Here is a 20,509-nt window from a genome sequence, read left to right as displayed (position 1 = left end):
TGGCCCCAGATCCCCATTTCAGCCTTTCACTGGAATGGTACTGCTAAGGTTAAGATTCCTATTTCCCTGCTTCCCATTTAGGAAAAAATACCTTTAGTATTTTTAAAATGTACAAATTGTTCATAGGGTCTCTGTGTTCTGTGATTTAGCTAATTATCAAATAAGAACATCTAGAATCTTGGTTATAAAAGGAAAAAAAAAACGATAGGGAGGAGTGGTCCAAAGGGCAGTCAGTATGGGATTAAAGGAGAGAGGAGGTTAATGGATTATGGTGCCGTATGGTTAAGGTGGAGAAAGATAAGCATAGGGCAGAGGAAGAAGGAACAAAGGGAAATGATTTTCTACTCAGCAGATGCAGATTCCAAACCACAGAAGCAAAGGGCATGGGTTTAAAATGACAAGGAGTTATGTCCAGGCAACTGGGTGAGTAAATAACTGGTGGATCGCAGGATCTTCTGGACTGGACCAAAGTCACCCTTGAGATCCATCCCACACAGTCTCACCTCAAGAGCTGAGGAAGAGAAGCTGATAGAAGAAATACTTGCACACAGTACAAGAACTCAAGCTCTGCCATCTTGGAAGCCCAGACCTTCTATACTTTTGGCATCATAGGGCTCAACACGTCTAGGTAACTCAAGCACCACCTTCTACAGGAATACCTTTTTTGTATTATTCTTTCCTGAGTCCATGTAATACTCTCCCCACTCCACCCTTAGTAGAATGCAAGCTTCTAGAGGTCAGGATTGACAGGACTTTTCATCTTTATATGCCCAAGCCATAGAGCAATGGCTTGGATAGAGTAAGTGCTTAATAAATGTTGGTTGAATTTCAACCTTCTTAACAAGAGGATAAAATGTTAAACAGTGAGACAGCTAGGTGGCACAGGTCTGGAGTCAGGAGGACTTGGGTTCAAATAAATGTGGCCTCAGAAACTGCTGAGCTGTGTGATCCTGAGCAAGTCACTTAACCTCGTTTGCTTAGCCCTTGCCCTCCTGTCTTAGAATTGTTACAAGGAAAAGTTTATAAAATATACATCCATATATATATATATGTAAATATATATATATATAATATTTATGTATATGTATATAAAACTGCAAGAAAATGACAGCTCTTTGGTGCTCTCTCTGCTGGAGTGCTCTTGTTAGGCTTACAAAAATCCATTAATGATTTCAGTCTATCCCCTTGAAACCATCATCTAAGGAATCAATTTTTGAGGAGATGGAACCTGGCAACTATTTCTACAGGTTCCACAGCCCCTATTTCCTCAATAGCTATAGCTACTGAATATCTGTCAATAGATAAATATTTATTTTTATCTACTATGTGTCAAGTACAGTGGTAAGTCTTTGGGGGGGATAAAAAAAAATTAAAAAAAGAAACCATTCCCCACCCTCAAGGAACTCACAATCTAAAGGAATAAGATTTGGGAAAGAAAGTTCTTAACATCAAAGACTAGCATCATCAAATGAATAGTTCAACATCAGAAATAGATATGATTATATCAGTGGAAATAATATAAAAGAAACTATATTTGCCATTGGCTTTGTCTCTGCACCCTATGGACCAGGAAACCTTTCCATATAACTTATAGCTGAAATTTACTATGGGTGTTTTTGTGAGCTTGAAAGTGAGCACCATCTTGCTTTGCTTTTGGTAACCCCAGCACAGTGCTTTGCATGTGGTAAGTGCTTAATAAATACGTTTTCATTAATTCATCCGTTTATAAGATTCAGTCATTCAGAACCACAAATCCACCTAGATATACTAATATTAAGCTCACATCTCTGTTTTGCCCATAAGATAATCTTGAGATTTTACTTAACTGTCAAACATCTTGCTGAAACATCTTGGGAGTCTCCTGATCTATCATAGTACTCCATAATAAAGGAAATTTAATTAATCTGAATTTTTTCCCCTTTTTTTGATAGGGAGGAAGGGAGGAAGGGAGGAAGGGAGGAAGGGAGGAAGGGAGGAAGGGAGGAAGGAAGGAAGGAAGGAAGGAAGGAAGGAAGGAAGGAAGGAAGGAAGGAAGGAAGGAAGGAAGGAAGGAAGGAAGGAAGGAAGGAAGGAAGGAAGGGTGCAAATCTCTTCCTTGGGCCTCATATTCCTCATTTGAAAAAAACAAATAGATGTATTCCAAGGTCCTTGCAACATCTATATACTATGATTCTAGAATTGACTACTGAATCATTGTGTCTATCCCAAAGCTGTGAATTGCTTTATGAAGACAAGGTCAATTCAGCAGAGATGGCAATGAGTTTTCTAGAAGAAATAAAACATCTGGTACATAAGTGGCACCTAGCAAGCTACCTCATCAGTCACCTCTATATCATGATGAGTAAAATGTTTCAAAAAATTAATTGGGAAGTTCTTTTCCATCTAGAAGGCTGAATGTTTTTTTCATTCTATTTCTCTTATAGATAATTATAAGTCTTTGGAAAAGCAATCTGAAAGAGCAGTCTGACCTAACTAGGAAATAGACATTTCAGAAAATCCTCTTTCATAGTTTAAGATATGGAGGCAAGAAAATCTTAGCCAACTAATATTAAACTCAATTTCAGAGGTAAGAAAAAGCTACTCAACTCAATTCTTCTTTTCAGGCTGAAGAATTCACTATATTGTCACTTTTTAAAATTAGAGGAGAGATAAGTCTCACTCCCCAATACTGCTCAGATGTGTTCTTTCCTCCTTCTCAAATACCCCTTGAACTCTCTGGGCTTTTCTTTGTCCCCTTCACTCCAACTGCTAAATTTCTTCCATTTTATAACTGTCTGTTTCTAAGTATTTAAGATAAAAGCACAATTTTACATTTATTCTTTTAGTTTGCATTAATACTTCTCTTGACTACCTGTCATACCATAGTATGTAACCATGCCCATAGTAAAATGAAAATTCCTTGAAGACAGACACTATTGAGTACTAATTTTTGATGTTCTCCATGCCAGTGTCTTCTGTACAATAGGCATTTTTATTTTTTTTAAGTCTTTACTTTCTGTCTTAGAATCAATTCTAAGACAGAAGAGGGGAAACAGCAAGGCAATCAGGGTTAAGTGACTTGATTTGCTCAGGGTCACACAGCTAGAAGTGGCTAAGGTCAGAGCTGAACCTATGGGCTCCCAAATACCCAGCCTGGTGCTCTATCACTGCCCCATATAATAGGCATTTTAAAATGTTTGTTGAAATAAGTGCCTTTCCAGGGAGGATTATATCTGAGAGAAGAGAATGGAAGAACTTAAGGAGGGTAGTCAGTGACTCAGAGAGAATAACACATAGTAGAGAAGAAAAGAAACATCAAGTTCAAATATAGCTGTCCTCCCCCTATTGAGTTATAGGAACACAGTGTGCACAAAATCATTCAATGTTAGAGTTTGATGGGAATTTTTCTCATTTATTCCCCTGATGTACGAATGCCTTCTACAACATTTCTGAGAGTGGACCTCTCACCTCTGTTTGAACACCACAGGGATTCTGACAAGGAACTCAATACTACATAAAAGAGCGCATTTCAATTTTCAACAAATCCATAAGGTATAGATTTCTAAAAGTAAGAGAGGAAGGGGCAGCTAGGTAGTCTGCAATTGGGAGGTCCTGGGTTAAAACCTAGCCTCAGACACTTCCCAGTGACCCTGGGCAAATCACTTAACCCCAACTGCCTGCCCCTTGCTTTTTTGTCTTAAAGTAAGGACAACACAAAAGGGTTCAAAAAAAAAGGAAAGGATACTATAACAGACTTTATCAGGTCCCTTGCTGAAATGCAAATATATCTCCCGAATCTATACTATTCTCTCAATCTACTAGGTTTAGTAACCTTAAAAAAAAAAAGGAAATGAGAGAGTTGACTCCCAGCATTCATCATTTCCCTTTCTAATACAAAATAGAATAAACAGGTCTAGAATTCAGCTGGGAATTGAGATCAGTTTTACTAGTCCATAATTTCCGAGAATCTACAATTTCCTCCTACTGACTACATCTATGCTTTTAACAGTTTTGCCCCAAACACTTCCTTTAACACAACCTCTTGCTGTACTTTTAAGCTCAAGAAATGCAGCTGTGCAATAATGTTTCACAATTCCTTCAGTAAAACAAGGGAAAAGATGACAGTCTCTTCCTCTCAATTCTTTATGAATGTTCATAGATGTCTGGCATTTCTGAGGTTTTAGGCACAGCTAGCTGGAATCGAAACTGGGCAAGCAGGGCTCAGCCTCATGATAACTTTCAGGGAGTCAGTTTTCCTCCATCCTCCTACAAAGAACCACCCGTCTGAATGGCCATGCTACCTCATTTAGCCCCTTTTCTAGGGCTGTCTTTCCACCTAACTGGCCAGTCCCCCAATGGCCCAGCCACAGATGATAAGATCAGGATCACTAGCAAAGGAGGCATGTGGCAACTTCCTCCTTTAATAGGAGAAACTAGGGTCACCCATAGGAAGCTGACAAGTTGCTTTTACCACAAGTTCTTTCTTCCAAAGTAAGCTCACCTCTCCCTTCATTTTAATGTCATTTCCTCCACAGAGTAAGGTCTTTAAAAAACCTCTGGATTAATATTCCAAGCCAACATGCCTCTATGCTCACCCCTCATTGTAATCACCATAATCATCACTTCCCAGAGTTGTTCTGCTTGGTTTGGATTCCAGAAACATCTTGCCACCTGCAGGATAAACCTGAAATCCCCTCATCTTAGAGACTGATTCAGCTTTGATGCTCAGCACCCTCAGTTTCCTTTCACTCCCCTCTAATTGGAGGGTGGAGCAGTAAACTCCTTCCCAAGTCTTTCTTTATAGAGAGAGCTTAGATTTCAGTTGAATTCCTTTACCTTCAGCTTCTCCACTTGGCTTCAACTCTACAAACAACATGCCCCCATGGACCAGGTACCTCTGACTTCCTTTCCAGTTTCCTTTTGTGTACTGTTTTTCCCTATTAGATTGTAAGTGCCTTGAGAATAGAGACTGTCTTTTTCTTATATGTATCTCCCAGGAGTAGAGAGCTTGGCACATAGTAGGCACTTAAAAAAAATCCTACCTCCTGCCTTAGAATCAATACTAAATATCAGTTTCAAGGCTGAAGAACAGTAAGAGTGGGGCAACTGGGATTAAGTGACTTGCCCAGAATCACAAATTATTAATTGTATAGTGCCATATTTGAACCCCGGACCTCCCAATTCCAGTCTTGGCTCTCTATCTACTAAGCCCCTGGGCACTGAGCTGCCCTACATAGTAGGCTCTTAATAAATGTTTGCTGACTTGAATATTTGTGAGAGGGCTCCACTTCAAAGTCACTTTCAGAATCTTGACTTCATGTCTTCACTTATTTTATATATGAGGAGAACTATGGTTTGGACCTTTTAGGTTACTTGCCCAGTTTTACTTGGGAGGACATCCGTATTCTCATAACTATGGCTGGAAATTAATTTTTTTATGTATTTATTTTTATTTTCTTTCTTCTTTTATCTTCCCCATGAGGGGGGGGGACAAAAACAAAGTAAAAAAACCTGATTTTAAAAATGTGTGTATATGCATATATCTACATATACATATATATATATATATATATATTATATATACTTAAATGGTTAAGAGGAAAAATCTTATATTGTTCCTGATCAAAAAATATGCCTTAACCAAGCAAGACTTAGAGTCACAAAATGTAAAATAAATAATTTTGACTACATCAAATTAAAAAGCTTCTATACAAACAAAACCAATGTAACTAAAATCCGAAGGGAAGCAACAAATTGGGAAACAATCTTCATAAAAACCTCTGACAAAGGTTTATTTACTCAAATTTACAAAGAGCTAAATCAATTGTACAAAAAAACCAAGGCATTCTCCAATTGATAAATGAGCAAGGGACATAAATAGTCAGTTTTCAGATAAAGAAATCAAAGCTATTAATAAGCACATGAAAAAGTGTTCTAAATCTCTTATAATCAGAGAAATGCAAATCAAAACAACTCTGAGGTATCACCTCACACCTAGCAGATTGGCTAACATGACAGCAAAGGAAAGTAATGAATGCTGGAGGGGATGCCACAAAGTAATTCACACTAATTCATTGCTGGTGGAGTTGTGAATTGATCCAACCATTCTGGAGGGCAATTTGTCTGCCCTTTGATCCAGTCATAGCACTGCTGGGTTTGTACCCCAAAGAGATAAGGAAAAAGACTTGTACAAAAATATTCATAGCTGCGCTCTTTGTGGTGGCCAAAAATTGGAAAATGAGGGGATGCCCATCAATTGGGGAATGGCTGAACAAATTGTGGTATATGATGGTGATGGAATGCTATTGTGCAAAAAGGAACAATAAAGTGGAGAAATTCCATGGAGACTGGAACAACCTCCAGGAAGTGATGCAGAGCGAAAGGAGCAGAACCAGAAAAACATTGTACATAGAGACTGATACATTGTGGTACAATCAAATGTAATGGCCTTCTCCATTTGTGGCAATGCAATGTCCCTGAACAATCTGCAGGGATCTAAAAAACACTATCCACAAGCAGAGGACAAACTGTGGGAGTAAAAACACAGAGGAAAAGCAACTGCTTGACTACAGGGGTTGAGGGGACATGTCTGAGGAGAGACTCTAAATGAACACTCTAATGCAAATACCAACAACGTGGAAATGGGTGCGAATCAAGAACACATGTGATACCCAGTGGAATCGTGCGTTGGCTATGGGGGGGAGGGGGAGGAAAAGAAAATGATTTTTGTCTCCAATGAATAATGTTTTGAAATGACCAAATAAAATGTTGTTTAAAAAAAAGCATGTCTTATTCTTCATCTTCAGCTGATCAGCTGTCTCTCAGGAGGTGAGTAGGTTGTTTCACCTAATGCTTCTGGAATCAGACTTGGCCATGGCATTGAACTGGCTTTCAAAATTATTTGCCTTGTGTGAATTTCAAAACTACTCAACCCTGTTCAAACCATTCTTTAGAGGATGGGATTTGGCTATTTCCTGATCAATAACAATAGAGATACTTGGAATGACAGAATCAGGTCTTGGAAACTACAATCTCCACCCTACTCAGGGTAACAAGATTTAGGAAGGGCTGCAGCAAAGCTCAAGATTTAATTATTTGAGAATATGACCTTCAACAGACATGTGCAAAGGGAACAGACCTCTGGGTGGTCCTGGGTTAAGCTAGAGCCTCCATTGGCACAGGGGAGACACAGGAAGTGAGGTAGAGGACAGCTGAGGAGTCTGGGGACTTCCTGTGTGGAGGAAAGGAGGTTGTTGGAGCCTGGTACTTGGAGTGGAGGCCCTCGGACTGTTTCTCCATTTTGGTCACATGAGTGATAGGGACTGATCTCTTTTCTTTGCCTCTGCTATCTAAGGCCCTGGGCCTTTGGCCCAGCCTAAGCAGAGGGGGTATTTAAGCCCTATTCCCTTCTCTCCCCTTTCCCTCTCTCCCTTTCTCTCTCTAATGCCTTTCTTCCTCCTGTTAATAATTTTAAAAAACTCCATAAAAGGTTGACTGCTGACTTGAGTTTTCATTTAGGAATCACATAGCTGAATTCCTTGGCGACCTTAAATTAATATATATAAGTCTTTTCATGTGATTTCCATATCACACTTGTAATGTTGTTTTTATAGAGAATTATAAATTCACATTACCCAACTTCAACAGGGCCCTCAAGGCAACAAGGAAATCTTTTTATTCTTCCTTAATTGATTTCCTAATCTCATCCCCAAAAAAGCCATTCCAAATCTCTTCCTTTCAAAAGCCACCTACACTTTTCCTTTCCCATCTCTCTCACAAAAGGCCCCTTAACTTTACTGAGAAAATGGAGGTCATTCCATATGAATTCTCTCCAGTCTTCTCTTCATCTCAAAATCCCTTGGCCTCAAACTTTTATCTCTCCTCTCTTCTCCTAGTCTCTGAAAAGATAACCATTCTCTACAAATGCCTTTGATTCCATTCTCCCCATCTTCTTCAGCAGATGGCTACCCCCAGTCATCTCTTCCCTGACTAACCTTCAACCTTTCTTTCCCTTGAAACAGGTCCAAGTCTGAGCCGCCATCTTTGTTAAATCTTCATTAGATTTTACTATCTCTCCTTTATCAGCCAAATGCTGCCAAATCTGTTGCCTTCACTCTTTGCATCTCTGGCATATCTCTCGTATGACCTGCTCTCTCTAGTCAGGCTGGCACCACATTCATCCTCTCTCAGCAGGATTACTGCATCAGCCTACCAATTGGCATCCTCTTTACCCTCCAAACCATCCTTCATGCTGTTGTCAAGGTTACTTCCTCTAAGTGCTAAACAGCCCATCTTACTCCCCTTGTTCAATAAACTCTCCATTGCCTCTTAAGATAAAAATATGAACTCCCTTGATTAGTTTCTCAAGATGTTGACAACAGAGTCCCAATTTATCTTCCCAGTCTCACTGCTCCCTACTTACTACTTTTCCTCACTCTAGCTTCATTGAACCCCTCGCTTCTATGAAGACAAACTCAGGCACCATTTTCCTTTTTTTTTTAACTTCTTCAAAACCCTTACCTTGAGTCTTAGAATTACTGTTAAAGGGATAGCTGGGTTGCTCAGTGGTTTGAGAGCCAGGTCTGAAGATAAGAGGTCCTGGGTTCCAATTTAACCTTGGACACTTCCTAGCTGTGTGACCCTGGACAACTCATTTAATCCTCATTGCCTAGACCAACACATTCTTCTGTCTTGGAAAAAATATATAATATGGATTCTAAGACAGAAGGTAAGGATTTGTTTTTTAAGAAAAAGAATCAATATTAAGTATTGGTTTCAAGGCAAAAGAGTAGTAGGGGCGAGGCAATGGGGGCTAAGTGACTTACCCAGAGTCATCTGGCTAGGAAGTATGTGAGGCCAGGAACCCAGGACCTCCTGTCTCCAGCCATGGCTCTTTATCCACTAAGCCATCTAGCTGACCCACATAATAGGTTTTTAATAAAGTCTGTTACCTTATAAGCTCCTTGAGAGTGAGACTTGTTCATTATAGGATGTAAAACAGGTTATTTTGATTATATTAAACTGAATTTTTGCAAAATAAAAGCAATGCAACCAAGATTAGAAGAAAAAGAGAAAATGGAGGAAAATTTTTGCAGCAAGTATCTCTGATAAAGGTCTTATTTCTCAAATATATGGGTAAGTAAAATTAATAAGAATACAAATCATTCCCCAATTGATAAATGGTCAAAAGAGATGAACGGGCTGTTTTCAGAAGAAAAAAAAAATCAAGGTTTTGTAAAGTTATATGAAAAAACACTCTAAATTGCTCTCAATTAGAGAAATGCAAATTAAAGCAACTCTGGGGTACACTTCCCACCTATCAGATTGGCTAATGTGACAGAGTAGGAAAATAATAGATATTGATGGGGAGATGGGAAAATCGGGGCACTAGTACACTGCAGGTGGAATTGTGAACTGATCTAACCATTCTGGAGAACAATTTGGAACTATGTCCAAAGGACTTTAAAATTGTATATATTTTTGCTATAGAAATACCCGGAAAAACCTACATGAACAGATGCAAATGTGAAGGGAGAAGAACCAGGAGAACATTGTACACAGTAATAGCAATATTATGAGAGAAACATTTATGAATGACTTAGCTATTTTTAGCAATACAATGATCCAAGACAATCCTCAAGGACTCATGATGAAAAATGCCATCTGTCTCCAGAGAAAGGACTGGTAAAATCTGAATGCAGCCAGAGACTTAAGTCTCTTCTACAAAATGACTAATATGAAAAAAATGTTTTACACTATTACACATGCAAAATCTGTATCAGATTGCTTACCATCTAGGGGAGCTGGGGGGGGGGGAAGAGCAGGGAGGGAGAAATGATGGGCATTTGGCTCAAACTTACAGGAAAGGTTAAATTGTTTTTTCATGTAATAATGAGAAAAAATGTTATTTTTTTAAAAGGAGAGAGAATGGAGCTTTTTTGATTCTTTATTTTTTATCTTCAAGGCATAATACAGTGCTTGGCTAGAACAAGATTTGAGCTTAGATCTTCTGAGTAGAGTCAAGTCCTTTAAGTACTTTTAGGACATTCTTCCACAATCCTTGCTCCCTTTAAACACTCAGTTCTTGATTCTTCAACATCATCTGCTCCTATTACCCAAGGCTAATAATCTACTTTAACAATAAGGAGGAACACTCATACCTTAGAATTCCATACCACACCAGCCATCCAATTGAATCTCCTCTAACCAAACAATGGCTAATCATACCTAGAAAACACTGTATCTGGGGAGTTAAAAGACCTTGGTTCAAATCCCACCTCTCATACTTACTATCTATATGACCTTGGACATGTCACTTAACCTCCTTAGGTCTTTGTTTCTTCCTATATAAAATGAAGGGATAGGAACAGATGGCCTCTGTGGTTTCTTTCACCTGTATTTGAATCTATAACTCATTAAGCACTTAATATGAGGCAGATACTATGCTGATGGCTCCCTAGGTACTATTATCACCTATGTGTATATGTATATGTGTATATGATACAAATATATATCATACATATATATGTCATACACATAAATCTTCTAGAAAAGTCCACACACATATATATACACAAGGAGGCTACAATATGTTTCTGGTTTAGTCAAATATGTATGAAATTAGCTTTGTATATATTTATATTAAATTAAATATATATTACATACATAAAATATAAAACAAATATATTAAATTTAATATGTTAATATATTAAATTAAGTTAAATCTCCATGTGTATGTAAATAAGCTTTAAAATTATCTTATACTGCTTTGATTTCACTTTTGGATGAAATCACCATGACTGTCCTTTAGCTACTATGGTGAGTCATTCTTTGGGCCTGAAGTCTCCCTGAACACAGATCCTCTTGCTCTGACTTTCTGTGTCTGCAGTAGAAGGTAGGATCATATTGCCCTTTCTTCCTACCCTACAAGCCATGTAATGCCCAGCCTAAGATTCAAGAGAAGGGAGGAGAAGACTGCCCTGTGGGGGTGGGGGTGAGCATAAAATAGTTCCTTTGTTCCAGGTACCTATGCTGCTCTTAGGTTGAGAGAGAACTGAGCTCACAATCAACACCTGTTCAGTGATACTTACACACTCTCTAAGGGTTCATTAAAGGATTAGTAGATGATGTGATTCAGAATATTCATGTGTTCACTTGCAAAGACATTTCCTTTCCCCTGAATTCCATGCATTTAAATTTTTAATAAATGATTCATCACAGCAATGCTATAGAAGCAAAGACATCCAGCAATTTACAAATGAAAAAAATACCAAAGATATGTAATGCACCAATCATTGGACAGAAATTCCTTAGCAAGAGATACAATTAAGAGCTGTGCACCTAACAGAAATCTGATCCATGGATCAACTCTTGTCATGAGCTGATCAACTTAACCAACTCATCCTTATATTAATTCAATTCTTACTCAGCTTAATGTAACATTGTAAACCAGATACTGCTTTGAATTCGACTGGTAATTAATTGACAGGCTGGTCAAGCCCCATCTTCAAATTCTTTTGTAGAACCTAGAGAAAAGGTGACTTTTTTCTCAGATGATTAAATATCTCTTCTCTATCTTTGCTCACCAGGTGACCCTGATCCTGTCTTATATATCTCAAATTCTGAAAGGGGGAGGGGGGAAGAGGAAGTAAATAGAAGAGCTAAACTAGCTGTGATGGAGTTAATATAATGATCACAGTTCTAGAGCTGGAAGAGACTTTTTACAGATAATTTATTCCATCTTCTTTTATAGATGAAGAAAATGAGATCCAAGGTCCCTTGGTAGGTAAGGTAGCTTTAAAACCAGTTCATTGACTTCAAATCCAACACCATCAGCCCCTGTAGTTAATTTAGCAATTTTCACAGTAACCCTTCACATCTCTCTAAAGCTTTAAGATTTATAAAGACTTCCTACACAGCACCCCCACTGAAGTAAGTAGGACAAATATTGTCATTCTTCCTATTTTACTGATAAGGAAATTGAGGTTCAGGTGTATTAAATGATTTCTCCAAGATTATACAAGCTACTAAATATCCAAAGAAGCATTTTAACCCAAATTTTGCTATTAATTTTTTTTTTTTAACAAAAACCACAGTTAGCTCTTTTAAAAAAGCTTAGTGTCAAACCCTCCCTGAAAGCTTCAGGCCAAAGTCCAGTGTAATTAACCATAGCACAGTTTGAGTGGTTAATTCAACTCAATCATCAATTTAAAAATATGCATATGGACATATACAACACACATACATTTGGGTACACATGATATGCAAGGCACTGAGCTAAGGTATAAAATATTGGGGCATAAAAATATTAGGGCATTAAAAAAAATGCCTTTTTATACACCATCCTAGATGATTTGATTCAAACATCCTAGGTCCAGCAGTATTATAAACTTGTTACTTCCACCTCCCTCAAGCAACCAACCAGTCCAAGGAAGAGTGCATTTTATCTTTAAGTTTCTGGAAGCTATGCTCCATCACCTAGGTAACAAAATAGCAGATCTAGAAATCTACAGATAGGATTTTTTTTTTTAATCACGTTTAGAACAACTAAAGGGATGAACACATTGACCAATCTTTAAAATTGAAGGGGAAAGGTTCAAAACTGACAATATCCTTGTTAACATTTTTAGATAAATACAAGTCATCAAGGTGTGTTGTAGCCATTTTTTTTTTTGCTTGCAATCCTGGAGACAGGAATGAGCTTAAAGTATTCCCAGATTCGTCCTTCTCTTTTGGCAAAAGATATATCTTCACCTGTAAACGTGGAGTGAGGCTATAATTTTTATATCTATCATAATTCTATGTTGCATTGTAATGCATGAGTAGCATTACATACGAAGGCATTCTGAACCTTAAAATGCAAATAATTATTGTTGTAAAAAAATTTATTTCTTGGAGTCTCCCCACTCCCCTTTAAAAAAAGATATTGCAAGTTGTTTACCATTCACAGAAACACCAATTCACTTGAGTGCAATCAGAGCTGATAACACAAATAATCAGTCATTTTGTGGCCTCTACTACTTCTACCCAATACCCTCTCTCTCCCCAGGTTTAATAAATTTCTTCAGCAATTATTAAGTCCCAGGTTTTCTTTCTGCTCCCGCCACTGCTACTCGTTCACCAGCTGGAGAAAAGGAGTCCAGGCAAAGTGACAGGTTTTTAAGCCAAACACGTGAGGGAACTCCTTCAGAAACTCACAAAGCTGGGGGCTAAACCTGATGCCAGGACAATCTGGGTGTATTTTTTACCAGCTTTGGCAAAGAGACAGGCTCGGCTAAGTTCAACTCTCTTGCAACAACCATTCCTTGCTTTTTCTAAAGGACCCAGCAGTTCACGCTCCTTGGACAGGCTCCAGCCGGTCGCGGACCAGGAGCGAAGTCCTCGACCTAGGTACCCGCACCACTACCGCCACCACCCCCTCGTCCCCCCCGCGCGCCCTTCCTTCCTGTAGATTTGTCTGTCCCAGCCCACCTTCTCCCAGGCACCCAGCCCAGGCGCTTACTTTGCCAGCTTCGCTCACGCCGAGGATGTGGTTGTGCAGCACCTCCATGGGAGAAGTCCAGGTGGAATGGACGAAAGTCCCTTTGAAGATGTGCGCGAGGGGCGACATGTGGGCAGCGCACATGCCAGAGACGCTGGCAGGACAGGAGACTGCGGGAGTCTGGGCAAGAGGCTTGGTGTCAATGCGCGCGGACGGAGCGCAAAGGCTGACGCTAGCGCCGAGAGGATGATTGGGAGGCAGCGGACAGTATAGACGCAGCAGCTGCAGCACGGGCTTTTCTTGCAGCAAGCCGCAGGTCTCTGGATTGCCGGCCCCCTGGAAGCCTCGCCCAGCGATCCTCGATTCCAATAGGCTTTCTTCCAGGCGCTATGGTTTCCCCCTACACCCTTCTTTTCCCTTTGGGGAGTGGCCAGCGCAGTTACTAAGTCGTTTTCTCCGCCCTTCTCTTGCCTTTGCGATTTAACTCTTTGGGTCCCCCCTACCCCATTAGCTTAACTTTGGGAGTTAAAAGTTTTTCTGGGACTATTCTGAGTTACTGTCTCAGGTTAAGGGTGTGGGTTAAATGAAAAGGGCAGAAGACAGATTTCCTGCCTTTTTTTTTTAACTTGAGAACAAAACGGTCTTTTATGAGTGTTTTTCTAATGCTCCTTCCTTTTAAAAAGATTATCCATGGAAAATTGAAAAAGAACACTTGCATTTAGATCCCAAGGACTAGGATTTGACTCAGAAACTTCCTATATGTGTGACCTTAGGCAACTGCCTCAGTTTCCTCATCTGTAAAGTAGGGAGGCTAGACTCCATAGCCCATGAGCTTCCTGCTAATACTAAATCTATTGATCTGTAAAATGAAGGGTTGGACTAGATCATTTCTAAAGTCTCTTTTCGGCTCCAAACTCTATTATGACAGTGTCCGACCCCATTGTTTGAGGTGATGAGAGCTAATGGACTGTGATTTAGTTTCACTTTCATTTAGTTTTGACGGTTGTTTATGTTTTGCAAAACTGCTAGTCATAATCATAGCCGGTGCCATGATGGATTTCTTAGGATACCAGGAAAAGCCCACATGATTCATGTTTACTTGGTCGATTTGGTCCAGGCTTTCCTTTTATATTTGCTTTGGAAAGGAAATACCCAGCCCCGGCACTGACATCTTTATAAGGTTGCCAACACTTGTACTTGAGTTATGCGATGTTTTTACTCTTCCCTTTCACAAATGGCCCTTGGTTTTCATTTCCTGTTTAAAACAATAACTTCTCTTAGAATTTGAAATTTCAGATACTCTTTTTGGAAACTTAGGCCCCAATATACTGGAAAGACCATTACTTGTTCCCTTTGAGAGGAGGGCTAAGCCAGTGCCAGGGGAGTCCTGGGTGAATCCCTGTTCAGTTCCTACATAAATTGTTATTTTCAAAACCATGAATATACAGGAATTCTCTGGGTCCCTGTTTTTTTTTTGTTGTTTTTGTTTGTTTTTTTATATTGCTAACTGATGTGAAGGAGTCTCTTTTGAATCACTATTTCCAGGAGCACAATATGAAGAACTCAAAGAATAGTAAACTGGCTATTTTATGAACCAAACTTCTAGACTTGGGTGGACAAAGAATATTTTATTTGCAAAAGTTACTTAAAAGATATACTTCCTGATTAAGTGTCCATAACCTTTGATCTCTGGCTTGGGGTCTCTCTCTCTCTCTCTCTCTCTCTCTCTCTCTCTATATATATATATATATATATATATATATACACATATACATATGGAGGGAGAGAGAAGGGAAGGGAAGGGAAGAGATGAAAGAAGGAAGGAAAGGAAGGGAGGATGGGAAAAAGAAGGAAAGAAATTTTCTTGCAGCACTTTTATGTTAGCAAGGAACAGGAAAAAGATGCTCATTGATTGAGGACTGGCTAAAAAAAGTTATGATACATGAATGTATACTGAAGAACTGTAAGAAACAATGGCTAAAAAAGACAGAAAAACATGGGAAGACACATGAATGGATGTAGAGTGAAGATAAAGCATTAGGAAAACAATGTTCACCATAATTGGAACAATATAAAGAACAACAAAGAAAATTGAAACAGTGCTGTGTAATTGTAATAACCTAGTTTGGTCCCATGGTCCCATACCTTCCTTTCTTTGCATATGCAGAAGTCTATGGGTTGGAACACTGAATATGTCTGGCTTGGTTGATATGTTGGTTTCCTTTCTTTTTTTTTTTTTTAAACCATTACCTTCTGTCTTGGTATCAATTCTAAGGCAGAAGAGTGACAATCACTAGGCTAACAAACACTAGGCTATGCTAGGACAGATTTGAACCCACGTCCTCCTGCTGCCAAGCCATATCCACTATACTATCTTGCTGCCTGTTTTCTTAAGCTATTTTTTCCTTCTCTTTCTTCTTTATCCTTTGTTTTAAGGTATGGTTCCCTGGATGGGAGTAAGGAGAGGGAAATATAGGAAATAATTATATTTATCTATATATAAATTAATGTATAGAATTTATAATTTCAAGAATAGGAAGTGTGATATGTCATATAATATATATTTATGTGTGTATTTTGCATATATGTGTATATTTATAGATGTGTGTGCATATATATATATATTCTTGAAATTGGGGCTGTCTTAGGGGAAAAAATAATTCATATTGAACCTATAACTAACGTGACCATCTTTGCCTCATGGAAAGTGGGAAATGTTCCTACTGTCTAGGGCTAAACTTTAAAGAATTTAGAGCTGGAAGGCCTTTGGGATCATCTAGGCCAATTTGACTCTCATTACAGATGAGGAAATTGAGGCCCATAAAGGTGAAATAACATCTGTGTGTCCCCTGAGCACACACACACACACACACACACACACACACACACACACACACAGCCTCTCTGTTCTGATTCTCCTGACTTCATTAGCTATTCTACATCTTCCACCTGGCAAAACCCAAGGAGACTCTCCCAGCTAGCACAGAGATCATAAAAGAAAGGTAGAACCTTCCTCTTTCTATCCATGTACTTCAGAATAGAAGATGGATCTGCTCTTCTTAGAAAATAGACCCTGAGAAAAATATTAAAAATAAAAACAGGCTTTCTCTTCATGGCCTTCCATACCACATGGCATTCTGTATTTATGGATCTTGCCCCATGCACATTTCCGTCAGTAAGCTCGCCCTTCTGAGAGGTCCATGGTTCTCTTTCCATTCCCACTCAGACTGGTGCCAGGTCATGAATGCCCAGGAACCTCTATCTCCTAGTGCTGTTGTGCCTTCCAGCCAAGGTTCTACACTTCTAATTATGGACTTCAATAGTCTGGTTCCTTCCCTCTGCTTGTTTTCTCTATCCACTCTCAGATTATGGGTCTCCTTTAGATTGCAAGGCATCAGGGAACCATTTTCTTCTAGTCATTTCCTCCTACTCTCCATGGCTAGTGATATTCTCAGCTAATAATAATAATACCTGATGTTTATATATCACTTTAAATTTTACAGAGCCCTTGTCATATATTATCTCACCTGATCCTCAAAAACTATAAAATAACCAGCACTGGGATGGGGGAAGGAAAAGGAGGGAGAGAGAAAAATTCAATCATATAACTTAGGAAAACTTGTGTAGAATTTTTGTTATTACATGTAATTGGTAAAAAAATTAATTAAAATATAACTAAATTTAAAAACCAGAAAGTCATCTATTTAAAAAACTATAAAATAAGAATGACAATTATTCCCATTTTACAGAAGAAGAAACTAAGGCTGAAAGTTTTAGTGATTTGTCCTCAGTCACACAGCTAGTCTACAGGTAGGATTCAAACCTAGGTCTTCAGGTTTCAAAGCCAGCACCCTATCCATTATGTAGCACTTAAAAAAAAAGTCAATTGTTAATCACTAAGAAGTAGTGTGGAAGGGGTAACTAATTGAGAACCAAGTCTAGAGACTCTGGAGGTCCTTGGTGCAAATTCTGGCCTCAGATACTTCCTAACTGTGTGACTGACCGGAGTCACTTAACCCCCATTGGCTGGCCCTTGTTGTTTTTCTGTCTTAGAATTGATACCAAGACAGAGTTTGTTTTTTTTTTTTTAATAAAGAAAGAAAACTTACCTACAGTATTGATTCTAAGACTGAAGAAAAGGATTTGAAATAAAAAATAAAAATAAAGAGGTAGTTGGCCTAAAACAGTTCTAGGTTTAGTTTCAGGAAGAGCTATATTTGAATCCGAATCCAATGCCCAGTTCTGTCGTTTCTACTTTCATAGCATCTCTTCTATGTGTCTCCTTCTCTCTACTCAAATCCATTATGGTGGTCCAGGCCTTCATCTCCTGTGCCTGAACTAATGCAATAGCCCACTGCTGCTAGTCTCTCCCCACTCCAGTCCATTTTCCATTCAGCAATCAAAGTGATTCTCCAAAAGTGCAGATCTGCATCACTCCCCTCCTCAATAAATACCAGTAGCTTCCTATTACCGCCAGGACCAAATAAATATAAACTCCTCTGTTTGGTTTTTAAAGCTTTTTTTTTTTCCACAACCTGGCCCCCTCCTACTTTTCCAGTCTTCTTATATTTGCTCTCCTTTTCCTATTCTATGGTCTAGTGACACTGGTCTTCTTGCTTTTCCTCACATAAGAAACTGAAATATTCTAAGTCTTTGCCTTTTCCCTGGTTGTCCATCATGCCTGGAATCCTTTATCTTCTTGTGTCTGCCTCCCAGCTTCTCTTGCTTCCTTCTGGACTCTGCTCTGATCCTACCTTTTACAGGATGCCTGTCCATTCCTCTCCCCAGCAACCTCCCCACTAATAAGGTGTTCATTCTAAGATTATTTCTCATTTATCCTATCTATATCATGTATGTACATAATTCAATTGAATTTTTAAAAATCAATAAATATTTGTTAAACATGTGCTAAGTGCTAAGAATGCAAAAAGAGGCCAAAAGTCCCTGCCTTCAAGGAGCCTACAATCTAATGGAGGGAGCTTACAATCTTATATTATCTTTTTTTTTTTTAACTTTACCTTTCATCTTAGAGTCAATTCTGTGTATTGGTTCCAAGGCAGAAGACCAGTAAGGGCTAGGCAATGAGGCTTAAGTGACTTACCAAGGGTTGAAAATCTGGAAGTGTCTGAGGCTAGATTTGAACCTACTACCTCCCATCTCTGGTTTCTGACTCTCAATCCACTGAACACCTAGCTGTTCCTATGTAAGCATTTTTTATTAAATTAAATATTATTTATTTAATATTAAATTGTAAGCATTTAATATTAAATGTAAGCATTTAATAAATTCTTGTTGCTTGATTGACTGTCTCAAAAATCACAACATTTTCTTTTTTTTTTTACACAAAACATTTAACTATTTATTAAACAGTTTCTTAGATTAGAGGATGAAGAATGGAGGCATCATGGATCCACTTTTGTCACTCCATTTCCCCTCAATATATGCAATACACAAAAACCCATTAAAAAAGAAAGGGCTTAGGGTGTAGCAGGGAGGAGAAGGTAGAATAAATATAAGAGTAGTGTGCCCTTTAGCAATGGCCCCATACCCAGGGAGGGCCCCAAACCTGGGGGAGGCCCAGTCCTCTGAAGTTATGTAACCTGGTGATCAGCTCCTGAGCTCCAGGAAACTTCAGATCCGTCTTGGTGATACTTCTGTGGGTCTCATTGTCGCAGGAAGATTTCCCGCCAGCAGTTCCCAACTTAGCACTCCTATGTACCACCAAACTGCCTTCTCCTTGTGTGTGTGTCCTTCAATCATCTCAGGGGGAATGTGGTCCAGGATACACAAGGGGGTACATGGAAGAATTTTCCAGTGGAAGGAATCTCTGCAGTGGTTGAGTCCAACCCATAACTGGAAAAGAATTTCCACTACTCCATCCCTGGAAAGCCATCATATAGCCAGTTGGTAGACCTCTAGAGGGAGGAGATGCCACTTCCAAGGCAGCTCTTTCCCTTAGGGAGAAATTCTCATTGTTACACAGTTTGATGTTTTTTTCTGTCTTTGTAATTTCTGCCCATGAGTCCTAGTTTTGCTTTCAAAGGCTGAAAACCTTGCCAGTCTATTATTTCCCTTACCACTTGATAGATGCTCACATAAAGACATTGATCCTTTCTCCCCAGTCTTCTCTTCTCCAGGGAAATTATTCCCAGTCCCTTCAACAAAACATTTTATGGCACATCCCTTCACCATTCTGGTTGCCCTCGTTTGGATATTGTCCATCTCATCAGTATCCTTCAATGACAGGGACTCCCGCAACTGAATACAAAATTCCAAATGTTGTCTGGCCAAGTGAATAAGGTCAGATACTTTGATTCCTGTATCCCTCTCAATGCAGCCCAAGGTACTCTTAGCTTTTTTGGCCACCATGTCACACTGATGACACACAATGCATTTGCAGTACACTAAAACTCGGGTCTTTTCAGACAAACTAACATTTTTTAAAAGTTACCTTTAATTGCCTTTTAAAAATTATCTTTTAAAGAATACTATCTGTCTCTAGAGAAAGAACTGTTGGAGTAAAAATCCAAATGAAAACATACGATTTATCACTTGTTTATTTGGGTATATGATTTGTGGTTTGGGTTTTATAAGATTATTCTCTTACAAAAATCAATAATATGGAAATAGATTTTGAGTGACAATACATGTAAAACCCAGTGGAATTGCTTGTCAACTCTGGGAGGAGGGAGGGAAGAGAGGAGGGAGACAACATGAATCATATAACTGGAAAACGTGTAAATTTGTTATTGAAATAAAAATAAAGATAAAATTTAAAATTTTTTAAATTAGTTTTAATTACCTTTAATTATCTTCCATCTTAGAATCAATACTGGAGGGAAGAGAGGAGGGAGACAACATGAATCATATAACTGGAAAACGTGTAAATTTGTTATTGAAATAAAAATAAAGATAAAATTTAAAATTTTTTAAATTAGTTTTAATTACCTTTAATTATCTTCCATCTTAGAATCAATACTGTATATTGGTTCCAAGGCAGAAGAGTAGTAAAGAATAGGCAATGGAGGTTAAGTGACTTGCCCAGCATCA

General features: G+C 38.7%; 1 protein-coding gene across 1 annotated transcript in view; it reads right to left on the bottom strand.

Annotated features, from left to right (window-relative positions):
• Nucleotides 1-13,898, bottom strand: part of GDA (guanine deaminase) — a 96,327-nt gene extending 82,429 nt beyond the window's left edge. Inside the window, exon 1 of the mRNA XM_001365045.4 lies at nucleotides 13,481-13,898. Within this exon, the coding sequence (XP_001365082.2) occupies nucleotides 13,481-13,603 (123 nt within the window). The 5' untranslated portion in view covers nucleotides 13,604-13,898. The remainder of the gene's footprint in view (nucleotides 1-13,480) is intronic.
• Nucleotides 13,899-20,509: the final 6,611 nt, after the last annotated feature.

Source organism: Monodelphis domestica, chromosome 7, assembly GCF_027887165.1.
Source record: "Monodelphis domestica isolate mMonDom1 chromosome 7, mMonDom1.pri, whole genome shotgun sequence".
NCBI lineage: Eukaryota > Metazoa > Chordata > Mammalia > Didelphimorphia > Didelphidae > Monodelphis > Monodelphis domestica.
The sequence above is the reverse complement of the archived record's forward strand: the minus strand, read 5'-3'. Positions and strand labels throughout refer to the sequence as shown.